This window comes from Schistocerca cancellata, chromosome 1, assembly GCF_023864275.1.
Source record: "Schistocerca cancellata isolate TAMUIC-IGC-003103 chromosome 1, iqSchCanc2.1, whole genome shotgun sequence".
NCBI classification, from domain to species: domain Eukaryota; kingdom Metazoa; phylum Arthropoda; class Insecta; order Orthoptera; family Acrididae; genus Schistocerca; species Schistocerca cancellata.
The window spans coordinates 1,131,927,983-1,131,941,382 of record NC_064626.1 but is presented as its reverse complement, the minus strand read 5'-3'; the positions used below and the strand labels follow the sequence as shown (position 1 = coordinate 1,131,941,382).

General features: G+C 37.2%; 1 protein-coding gene across 1 annotated transcript in view; it reads left to right on the top strand.

Moving 5' to 3' along the window:
• LOC126092693 (putative inorganic phosphate cotransporter) overlaps window positions 1-13,400 on the top strand; it is a 200,676-nt gene that overhangs the window by 153,215 nt on the left and 34,061 nt on the right. The window contains exon 7 of the mRNA XM_049908419.1: window positions 12,169-12,301. Within this exon, the coding sequence (XP_049764376.1) occupies window positions 12,169-12,301 (133 nt within the window). The remainder of the gene's footprint in view (window positions 1-12,168; window positions 12,302-13,400) is intronic.

The window sequence follows — 13,400 nt, the reverse complement described above, 5'->3', positions numbered from 1 at the left end:
TCTGCATAAGCCCATATATCTTGTGGAATTCATGTGTAAACATATATTTGAACTACAAACCCAGAACTATATCACATGATACAATTTGAGGTTGGTATCGGTCTCTTTATTTTGTTAGTTTTTGCCTAATTCCTGGTAATTTACACTTTCTAGCCACTCATATTCATTATTAGGGCCCAGATTTTTAGAAAATGAATTTTAATCCTTCATTTTCCGGGAATAGCTGTTTTTAGGTCGAAACAAACTATTTTAGCATTTTTGGAATATTTTAATAAAAATAACACTAATATTATAATATGAAAGTTTTATTGTAATTATGACACAGTTATTCTTGTTCTTTACAGAAAGTAAAAATTAACTGTTCTTTGTATTGTCACTTGAAAAAATGCAAAAAAAGTTGAGATATTTACCAACACTACAGTGGTCTTTTTGTAGTACTTTAACGAAAAGTCTTCTACTGAGAAAATTCTTTTTGTGTGTCACTGACATAAAAACACACTTGAGATGTGTACCTATGTATGAGCACAATCCATATCCTAATCTGCAGCTAACAAGAAATTTGTTATTGCATTTTGATATTGCAGTACACAGTTAACCACATTTCTAAGTTTTGCAAAGTGAAACTTTTTCTTTTGTTTCTCAGTGCGTTTTTGTAGGCTGAGAACAATCTCTCTACAGCACAAGAGGTCAATGATGCATATTTCACCAACATAATTACTTGTGACCCCCAATACAGTACACCTTCCAACTTCTCCTCCTGAACAATTGTGGACACTTTCATCATATGTTCATATCTGGGATTCCTCTGAAGAATAATCCATAATTTAGTGATGTATGCTGTACCCACTGAGTCAGATATTTCCTCCAGATACATCTGCATGTCAGAGATAACATCCACAGCATCTTTCAGTGGTAGAGATGTGGGCACAGGGCATTGAAGTGCAACAGGTAGATGTTGAAAGTAATCTCCTAAAAATTCCTAGGATGCCACATTCTTTTTGTTCTCAAGGGCCATCTTGTCTTCTTCGATAAAAGCTGATTCACTAGAATCGAATGTGTACACTACCTCTTTAACTTTTTGGTAGTATTTGGTACAATATAAAGCTGCGAAGAGCCAGCTGCACCAGCATGTAAGTATGAGTTCGGGTAGGAAGGGAATGCTTGCACCTATTTCCTTAAAGTACTGAGTGCACAAAGGAGCTCTGAAAAATACTGAATTTGATATTGTTAACCTCAGGAAAATTATTTCTGACTTCCTTTGTTAGACAGTGTAGGCCAAGAGTAAGGCAGGAGTAATGGGTCATATGCAATGGATCATACTGGGATAGAATTCCTTCATTGTTGTTCCTGCCTTTAACATATGCTTAGCACTGTCTGTTAGCAACAGCAAAAATTTCTCATCCCTATCTTCTCCTGGCCACAGGATGTGCATGGCATCCCTGGCAGTGGAGACTACAGTTTTGTGATTCATGTTCACCAATTCTTTACACGGGAGTGGTTGGGGTTTTCCTGGTGTTATGGAATCTTATTTCTCCATGACGATAGTAGCTATAAATTTACCCAACAGTCAGTGGTCTTGCCAATTGTAAGTGAAATATAATGGTCACCAATGTATGTTTTAATACCAGCAATAGCCTTTTCATACACCTGTTCTAAATCATTTTTGCACAATGTTGACTCATCTGGTATACTGCGATCATTGAAACTCTCCAAGAAGCCCGTAAAGGTATGGTTCTTTAGCACATTCCATGGCACATTAGTTGATGCTAAAGCCTTACACAAGTTTAGATTAAATCTGTGCCCTACACTACTTGTCATATAGGAAATTGATGGTTGAATCTATTGTTTATTCTTTTTCCTATTAATGCTCGTAAAGTTAGCTGCAGTATCTTTGTGTTGAAGGAAATGTGAATTTTTATCAAGGTTTACTAAAATTAAAACAAACACCAAGGAGATGGCAGTCGCTAAAAAATAACATGTTATCACATAAAATGGAAACTTCAGTTCAATTGCATATGCACTTCAGAAAACAAATTGTAAATTTTGATTTGAAAATCTGAGGGAAGAAGATTGACTAGCACAAAGACTGGTAGAGGAAATGATTGATAAAAATAACATGCTCACTTACTTGTTTTTGACAGGCTTGGTAAAAAATTACTCAGCTGCCAGTGTTACCCAATCCATTGCTTCCAAGACCAACTTTTGATGATTTGTGTTTAGCAGGCATGACAAAATTACATTTAAAGCACACTACTCTATAGGAGTCAACACAATATCCAACTTTCCTTTGTAATTACAAAAATAAATAGACACAAGTGTCACTGATTTGTTCCTTTAATATATCTCTCTATTGGTAGATGACATTTAAGTAAAGACTGACTAGGTTTTTCCAAGTGCAATGGCATAGGGACATATTCTGAAAGTGACAATACGCCATACCCTATGTTGATTACAGTGTGGGCTGTATTTCTTATATGTTCCAGATTACAAAAATAAGTAGACTCAGGTGTCACAAATGTAGCAGCTTGGTGACACATTATCAAGTTATAAACGCTAGCAACAGTATGCCATACAAATTCTTGGTTTCAGTGCAGTGTATAAATGTATTCATTATGTCATTTCTTAAAATGTACACGTTCACATTATTGAGTTTCCCTAATACTAATACAAATGGAAATGAGCGTTTGGCATCATTGATTGGCTGGGAGGTCCATTGCGGGGCAGGTCTGGCTGCCTTGGTGCAGTCTTATTACATTCGACACCACATTGGGTGACCTGTGTGCCAGAGGGGGATGAAATGATGATGAAGACAACACAACACCTAGTCCCTGAGTGGAGAAAATCTTCGACCCAGCCAGGAATCGAACCCGGGCCCATAGGACGGCAGTCCATCACGCCGACCACACAGCTATCGGGGCAGACAATACTAATACAGAAAATCTATCTAAAAACCATGCTTTTCTGCAAAAGTTCTCTTTAGCCTCTACTTTTTCTTTGAAAGTGCTATTTAGCCCCTTTTAGACATTTAAGTATGATTTAGCCCTTTTTAGGTTTTATAAGGTTAGAACCTTCAAATCTGGGCTCTATTCATTGTTATGTGGTTATATTCAGACCTCAACTACATTTATTTATTTATCTGCAAAATCATGTTCATGATGTGGGATAGAAGTTCTAACAATGCATAGCTGAAAAATCTACTCACCAAGTGACAACAAAACAAGCACATAAAAAAAAGGTTTATAATTCTGCAAACTTTCAGAGGCAGTGGCTCCTTCTTCTGGCAGAAGAGCTGAAGGAGAAAGAAGAGGGGTGAAGGATAAGTATCAAAGAGGTCTAGGAAATGGGGTACATTTTGGAAAAGTCATGCAGAACTGTGGGTCAGGAGAGAGTTAGCAGATGGTATGAAATGGAAAGACTGATTATTGGGGGCGGCACCAGGTGAGATTTGAAAACCTGAGAGCTTAAAGGCAGAAGACAGGGTAATATGCAAGACAGAGATTACTGCTAAAACACATGCATGAGTTAATAAGAGTGAAAAGCTAAGTGCATTGCACATAACAGAGGTGGGAGGGGAATGGCAAAAAATAGACAGGTAAGAGATTGAAAGATGTAAAAAACTAAAGTGGAGTGAAGAAAGGAGTAGCTACTGCAAAGAAATGCTGAGACTGAAGAAATTAATGTAAATTAAGACCAGGTGGGTGGCGAGAACCAAGGACATGTTGTAGCGCTAGTTCCCACCTGCAAAGTTATGAGAAACTGGTGTCTGCAGGAAGAATCCAGATGGCGAATGGGGTGAAACAGACACCGAGGTCATGCCTGTCATGTTGTAGAGGATGTCTGTGACAGGATATTGTTTGTTGCAAGTATACACCATCTGCCTATGCCCATTCATCCTAAGTGATAATTTGTTGGTAGTTATGCTGCTGTAGAAGGCCAAACAATCTTTACATAACAGTTGGTATATGATAAATTTCATTTCACATGTGGTTCTCCACTTTGATACTATATGTTTTGCCAGTTACAGGGCTGGTATAGGTGGTGGTAAGAGGATGCATAGGGCAAGTCTTGCAGTGGGTACAGTCACAGGGGTAGGAACCATAGGGTAGGGAGATGGATGCAGAAAGAGCATCCATCCAAGGATATTGCGGACATTGGGATGGTGATGAAAACTATTCTAGGTGTGGTGGGAAAAATCTCAGACAGAATGGTTCTCATTTCAGAGCATGATTTTAGGACATTATGGTCTTGTTGAAGTAGATAATTAATACATTCCAGACCAGGATAATACTGAGCGACAAGTGATGTTCTCCAAAGCCGTTTTCTTGGAGGGATCAAACTTCAGAGCACACCACTTGTCACTCAGCATTCTCCTGGTCTGGAATGTATTAATCAGCTGCTTTGACAAGGCCATGACTTCCTAAAATCATGCTCTGAAATGAGATCTGTTGTGTCTGAGACTTTGCCCACCACCCCTAGAATAGCTTTTTGTCATCTATACTTGATGTTAACAAATTTCTCTTCTTCAGAAATGCTTTCCTTGCCATAGACAGTCTACATTTTATATCCTCTCTACTTTGACCATCATCAGTTATTTTGCTCCCCAAATAGCAAAACTCATCTACTACTTTAAGTATCTCATTTCCTAATCTAATTCCCTCGGCATCATCTGATTTAATTTGACTACATTCCATTATCCTCATTTTGTTTTGTTGATGTTCATCTTATAACTTCCTTTCAAGACACTGTCCATTCCATTAAACTGCTCTTCCAGGTCCTTTGCTAGCTCTGACAGCTATGCTCTTGAGTATATACAACTTTTTCTATTATTTTTGACACAGTTGGGAGTAGAGATATTGGTTGGTAGTTGTTGACTTCATGCATGTCCTCTTTCTTGTGTAATGGAACTATTTTGGAGGTTTTGAGTAGTTGAGTGAAAATGCCAGTACCCATGGAGCTCTTGATTATGTTGCAAAGTGATTGTACAGGGTTCATTATAAAGCTAGGTAAACCATCAAGGTCAGACAGGAGGGAATTTTTCATATTCCTAATAATTAGGAGAACCTTCTTCAAAGCTGCAGGTATTAGAATTTATACTCTTTAGAGAGAAAGATTTTGTTGGTGGAGAGTGACCAACTGAAAGACTGTTAGCAATTCCAGAAAAGGGTGTATTGAATGTATCATAAATATATTTGGTGACTATTACATTGAAGAGATTCTGATGTTTTCTGTTTGATATCAGTTTGTAAGGTTTCTCTGACAATATCCCACATGGCTTTACCTTTGTTATGAGAATCATTTATGTAGGCTTTATTTGCTAGTTGTTTTGGTTTAGATATTACTTTATGAAGGACATTCTTGAATGTTTGAAATAACTATGCAGAACTTGAATCATCTGTTTTTACACTTGGCTCATACTGTGACCTCTTAATCTTACATGGCATTCTTATATCCTTTGTCATCCACCTATTATCCATTTTTCTGGGTGAATATTGTACTTTGTTTTGTTTTACTGGGAAGGCCATATTGAAATGATGACCCAGTATGTCAGGGGTAGTAAAGTTTTCATATCTACATCATCTTCATTGTAAATAATATCCCAGGACTGAGAATGGAGTAAATTTTTAAACATGCCAGTATTGCTAGCATCTACGATGTGCCTTCTGGTGAGAATACAGCCAACTTAGCCATTGCTTCCTCCACAGCAAGTGCAATGAATATTCCCTCTGGTTGTTATCCAAGATTGACAATTAAGACTTCTGCAGAACAGTACAAGCTGACAGTTAACAACTTCAGGTTCACTGCAGAACTGTGCATCATCCACATCACTGTGGTTGAGGTGCAGGGCTCATAGTAGCCATTACGATAAATGAAAAATAATCACTGTAATTTTATAGCTTTGTTGTTAATTAACTGGCGTATATGTGAAAAAACAAATATAAAGACAAACTATTTTGTAAAGGTGTCAGTACATTATTAAACAGTTAATATTCATTGCTCAGATTTATTGAAATTCACAACAGATAAGAGTAGTATTAACAGCAATTTCTAGTGGAGGCATTGGAATCCCTGAACTGCTGTGCCATAACATAAGACACCATCCATGAAACTAGTACATATCTCAGTTGTATGAAAAAATTCAACACTAATGCTTTCAAAAGAACAAATGAGAATTGAATGACAAATAATGCTTTGATGGATAGTCTAAGTGACTGGATGAGAGCGAGTTAGTAAATGAGAAACCGAGTTTCCTTAGAATTTCTTGTTTAATGAAGTACTCCCATTTTTTATATGATAGGCAGATAATTAGATCACCTTTAACAATGAAGATTAAGTTTCATAAAGGCATCACATAAGAACACAGCTTCTGGCTCCACAACCAGCTCTTCATTACCATCTGGATATCTTCACTGGAGCAATAGTAGTGCCTACAAAGGCCTTTTACCTTTTCGGAAAGAGATGAAAATCACAGGGTGCCAAATGTGGACTGTATAGCAGATGCAGTGTTGTCACAAGTATGTCACCTAAGCTCTTCCATGATGACATTTAGTTTATGGCCTGGCATTGTCTTGTTACAACAAAACATTCTCATTCTCCCCTCGAATTTTCCTGAGGCACTTTTTTATAGGTCAAAGAGACTCTTCTCATCTTCTCTTGTGAAATTTGCTATTTGCTGAAAATGTTCATACAGTTCTTTCTTTGTCACACAATTTCAATGTTTCAAGCCTGTCAGCCTTAGCTGTGTTTACCCAGCACCACACAGTGCTAACATCAACACATACATTGTCGTAAACTGCTTTGACACATAATAAATTTCAACAGGAGCAATGCCTTTTGTTGTTGGGAATGTGTTGATAGCATATTGTTTCAGTTGCACTGACTAGCTCCCATTGACTGCTGCAATTTGACCACAATAACAATGCAACAAATCACAGCAGTAGCTTGCAGTTAACTGAGTTGCACGTAGACTCCTCACAACTTATTGAAATCAGTTAGATCTCAGTGCTCCATCTATTGAGGAATACAGTGCATAGAGGTATTACTTATCACTCAAAACTCCAACAGTTATGTATAACGTAATGTCTGAGGTTTTCTTGGGACAAGTATCTTTCAAGGAATTTAAAGTCATGACATCAGGAACTGTGTATTAGATAATCAATTCCATAGCTATGAAACATCAAATAGAGATGATTTTCATAGAGAAATACTCACAACCTTGTATAAAAAAGGTACTTTTTATCAGCCCAAATATTCTATTCATTGCTTACCTAAGTAAATAAAAAAATCAGGGTTCCACATACTTTTAAAAAAGTCAAGAAATATTAATTAGAAACAGTTCTAATAGCACTGAACAATGCGTGAATCAGCAGCATTGAAAATAGAGTAGCTAATTTCCTTCACTATAGTGAAGAGAACTGCTTAGTTTAAGAAATATATTTACATAAAATATAGTAACACTCCTTCTACTATGCTAATTTATATTATGACTGTTTTATGTGTGTGGCAGCTATATCTACATCTGTACTCTGCAAACCACTGTGAAGTGCATGGCTGATGGTATGTAATATTGTACCAGTTATTAGGGTTTCTTTCCATTCCATTCACATATGGAGCATGGGGAGAATGATTATTTCAATGTAGTAATTATTCTAATCTTATACTCATGATTCCTACAGAGTAATATGTAAGGGGGGGGGGGGGTGTAGTATTATCCTAGAGTCATCATTTAATGCTGGCCCTTGAAACCTTGTTAACAGACTTTCTCGGGATAGTTCATGTCTGTCTTCAAGAGTCTTCCAGTCCAGTTGCTTCAGTATCTCTGTGACAGTCTCCCATGGATCAAACAAACCCACCATTCATGCTGCCCTTTTCTGTACACAACCAATATTACTGTTAGTCCTGTTTGCTATGGGTCTCACACACTTGTGCAATCTTCTAGAACCGGCCACACAAGTGATGTGTAAGCAGTCTCCATAGTAGACTCATTGCACTTTTCCAGTATTCTACCAATAAACATGATTTACCCACTACTGAGCCTGTGTGATCATTCCATTTCATATCCCTACAAAATTACACCCCCAAATTTGTATAAGTTGGCTGATTCTAACAGTGACCCATTAATACTATATTCATAAGCTACCACATTTTTTTGTTTTGTGAAGCACATAATTTTACATTTGGAACATTTAAAGCAAGTTGCCAGTCTTTGCACCACCCTGAAATCTTATGCAGCTTCTTTGAGACAACTTCTTTATAGATAACAGCATCATCTGCAATAAGTCTGAGATTACTATTTACATTGTCTGCAAGGTCTTTAGTATACAACATGAACAGCAAGGGTCCCAACACACTTCCCTGGGGCACACCTGAAGTTACTTCTATATCTGACAATGACTCTCCATCCAAGACAACATGCTGTTTCCTCCCTACCAAAAGGTCCTCAATCCAGTCACAAATTTCACTTGATACCCCATATGATTGTACTTTTGACAATAAATGTAGATGTGGTACTGATCCAAATGCTTTTTGAAAATCAGGAAATACTGCATCTACCTGACTGCCTTGATCCAAAGCTTTCAGTATATCATATGAGAAAAATGTGAGTTGGAAAAAATGTTAGTTGTAATGCATATGATTGATGTTTTTGGAATCCATGCTGCTTGGCATTGAGGAGGTCATGCTGTTCAAGATTTTTCATTATGTTTGAGCTCAAAATATGATTTCAGATTCCACAACAAATGGATGTCAAGGATACTGGATGGTAATTTTGTGGGCCACTTCTACTACCCTTCTTGTAGATGGGTGTTACCTGTGCTTTTTTCCAGCAACTGGGCATGTTTTTTTGTTTGTTTGAGGAAGCTGTGATGATAGATTATAATTGAAAGGGGGTGAGGGGCTAACTCAGCAGCAAATTCAGTATAGAATGTGACAGGGATTCATCGGAGCCTGGAGCTTTGTTCAAATTTAACAATTTCAGCTATTTCTCAACACCACTGACACAAACACTAATTTCATTCATCCTTTCATGGGTATGAGGATTAAATTGGAGAAATTATTGTGGGTTTTCTATCCTAAAGGAACATTTGCAAATGGAGTTAAGCATTTCAGCTCTTGCTTTGCTACCCTCAATTTCAGTTCCTGTCTCATACACATGTGGTGAGACACAAGGATTCTAATAAGTTGAATTGAATTGGTATGGGTTTTAAAGTTGAGCAATGTTCTAGGATGGATAGCATGAGTAACTTGTAATCAGTTTACTTTGTAGACTGATTCCATTTCCTCGGTATCCTACCAATAAACTGAACTCTGTCATTTCTTTTACTTTGACTGGCCATTCCATTTCTTGTCTCCACAAGCCGTTACTACATTTAATTTTATGAGCTGAGTGATTCCAATTGTGATTCATTGAGTTTGTAATCCTAGGATACTACATGTTTGTCTTTTGTGAATGTTACATTCCTGAACATTTAAAGCAAGTTACCTATCATTGTGCCATTTTTAAATCTTACCAGAATCTGACTGGATAATTGTGTAATATTTATCAGATAGTACTTCATTATAGACAACTGCATCATCTGCAAAAGAAAGTTACCATTAATGTTGTCAGTCAGATCACGAATATACAACATTCCAGCAGAGGTCCCAACACACTTCTTTGGGGCATCTGAAGTTACTTCTATATCTGTTGATGACTCTCCATCCAAGATAACATGTTGTGTCCCTAATATAGTAACAAATTTCGTTTGATGCTATATGTGATCATACTTTTGTTAGTACGTGTTGTGTGGTACTGAGGCAAATGCCATTCCTATGAATGTCATGCAGTAACAATGACTGGAGATATGAAGCGGAACAATTACACAAACACAGTTGTTAGCAAAGTTAATGGCCATCTTTTATATATTCATAGGATACTGGCAAATTGCAGTTTGTCCTTGATAAAGATTCATTAAAAACATTTGAACAGTGCAACAAATGCAGCTCAAGCCTGTGGTGTCCGCATTAAGGTAAACTGAAATACTGCGTTGAATGTATACAAGAATGGCAGTATGAATGATTATAGGCTTGTTTATCTCATGGGTAAGTGTAAAGGAAGTACAGTGGAACCTTGTGTAATGGGCATAATTTGTTCCAGAATCTTACTTGTAGTGCAAAACACTCATTAAATGAAACAATTTATCCCCTATAAATTAATATAAAATATGATAACGCATTCCATGCAGAAAAAACACTAAAAGTTTTATCTTATTCATGCCATTTATTCAAAGAAAATTATACATACAGTATTATGTACTTTATTATTATAACTAATTCTTTTTACTAGGAAACTATCTATAGTCATTTGTATCTGCTCATGCTTCAGCACTTGGCGAAAATGTGAGACAGCATTATCGTCAAATAAATTTGTAGCGCATGTAGCCACTGCTTTATTGCGGTGGTGATTTTCAATGTACGATGCAACTGATTCCCATGCTTTCAACATTTCTCTTACTGTGCCAAAAGATTTCTGCTTTGCTGTTCCTATCTCCTCCTCCTCCTCCTCCTCCTCCTCCTCCTCCTCCTCCTCCTCCTCCTCCTCTCCACAACTTCCTACTGGGAGACACACTGCAACTTCACAAGCTCTTCGGTGGTCATTTCTTGGCTGTGATATTCCACAAGTTCATCAATATCATTGTTATCCACTTCTAACCCCATGCTCTTAGCCAAAGACACAATCTCTTTGACTACAGGCTCCACAGGTACTGTCTCAAATATTTGCACACAAAAAAACACTGTATGAATACAAGTTTAGAAAAATGTGTGATCACGAGCTGCATTAAGATGGTAGCAGAAAGAGTGCTAAACCCAGACTGCAGTACATACTAAAGACATTGTTCATATGCCACTGCTGACAATGAAAGATGTTCATATTGTTGAATGTTTCCCCTGCTACATGTGTAATGGTTATTGATGTCACACTAAATCGTCATCACTTGTTATGTGAAACATCTCTCTTAAGCAAGTAATTTTTTTACAATTTGTTTTGCTTTTTATGTGAATTGTGCAGTATGGGAGGTACTTGTTCAGCGAGGTTCCACTGTACATGAAAATTACATCAGGAAAACTGTCAGAGTCAGACAATACCATACAGAAATATACTTGGAAATTTCTTCAGAGTACAACTTCGGTTCCTTGATGTTACTTCTATACAGATATATATATATTTATAGTGGATCACAGAGTATTTCTTTAGATTTTGGAAACCACTACACTTAAGAGTTTTGAATGCTCAAAGAAAACAATGGAAAACATAGGAGAAGCACACAATGATAGTTTCCATAGAAGTGAAATTTCAATTAGTGATGTTTGCCATCATGTCACAGTTACAACCCTCACAATATAAAGGGTAGTTCAGATGTCATTAACACCATAATGGGAGCAGCTTGAAGATTCATTGTGTTATAACATTGTGGTTAATTCATTAAAGGAGAAAATCAGTTTGCTCAGTGATTCAGTGCTTTATGTAATTAATGAAAAATTACTTTATTCTGAAAAGATCGTTTGATAGAAATTGTTCCAGCAGTATGAAATTGGTCCTATCTGCTTTTCTACAACTATCACAGCAGCAGAATATACAAAACTCTTAAACAGTTTGAAACTTCTAGTTGTATAAACTATTCTAGAGATTTAAATTTAACACAGTGAATTTCAGTCATCATCCAAACGTGACATCACTGTATTGTTCATTCAATAGCTATTCATGCTCACTTCTTAGCCTGTAATGTGCACTTAGTACAATAACAATCTATGATTATCAGTTATGCGGTTAGATAGTGTATAAGACAGATACAAAAATTTTTTATGTACTTTCATTTTCTTTTAAGTTTTCATGGAGAATCCTCTGATTGCAGGAAGTTTCAGTTAGCATACTTTTATTGCTGTCTGTTATTGTCATTTCTCAAACGGATGCTCTAGTTGGCATCATTCCAAGCTGACAGTATTTTCTTCCATGGGTTAATTTTAACTTTGTATTCTAAAATTATCTGCATGTATGTGTTTTTTTTTTTTTAGAATAATTATTGTCCAGTTTGCATAAGCTGTTAGAATTATCTCATTGTTATATAACTGCATTATCTGTGCCATGTTTATGATACACTGTCATTGTACAGAATAGATTGTTCTGGGTTTCAGAATGGATTGCTCTCTGCATTACCATACTTGGTGATGTGGCTGTTGAGTTTTGTTATGAGCCCTGTCTCATTCTGGTTGCAGAAGAGAGAAATTATAAGTCTGACAGCATCCAGGAAACTTTTCAATTCTATAGGTAATTTTTCAGTATAATTATTTTTAATCTTAATCAGATGAAAATGTTGCTTCTTTTATCGAATGAAAGACTTGTCAGTGGGTACAAGAGAAGCTAAACTGTTAAAAATAGATATAAGAAATGCCGACTGTTTTCATTTTACTTGATGTGTATACGTAACTCTTATGACAAGATCAAACAATGGAAAATACAGGATGGAATATAACAGTATTATGAAAAGGATAGATGCCTCACACCATATAGCAGATATGCTGAGTCACAGATAAGGACAACAAAAAGACTGTCACAAAATGAGCTTTCAGCCAACAAGGCCTCTGTCGAAAATAGACAGCAGATCTCAGTTCACTCCATCCAACTGTGATCCATCCCCACTGCCCCCAAATCACCTCCTGTTAACTTTCTAGAATTTCTTAGCATTGAACCTTGCCTCGGCGTCATTCCCCAATCCGTCACAACATGCAAACTAACCCTACACCCACAGAAAGAATCACAACTCACCACCTAAACACTGATCCAACCTTATAATCCTACCTGCTGACAAAGGCTCCATCACAGTTGTTTTGAATTGCAATGATTACCTGGCAGAAGGACTCTGCCCGCTGTCAGATTCATCCACCTGCAAACCATGCCACAATGACGCCATTCCATAAATTCAGCAGGATGTTCACTCTCTTTTCAAATCCTTGGGCCCATACCAGGATCTTTCCCCCGAGTCCATCTCTCTCCTCACCCCTACTACTCACTGCATGCCTACCTTATAGATGCTTCCTAAAGTCCATAAACCCAACCATCCAGGATGCCCCATTGTGGCTGGTTACTGTGCCCCCACCGTGAGAATCTCTGCTCTCAGAGACTGACACCATCAGCCTATTACCTACATCCTATTCTCCTATATAAAAAATACCAACCATTTCCTCCACCAACTCTCCACAGTGTTTGTTCCTTTACCACATTGTGCCCTGCTGATCACTATTGCTGCCACCTCCCTTTACACCAACATCCCTAACGCCCATGGTCTTGTCACTACTGAATGCCCAATGCCCAGTGCCCGATGGATTCCACACCAACCAACTCCTTCCTAATTGCCATGACCAACTGT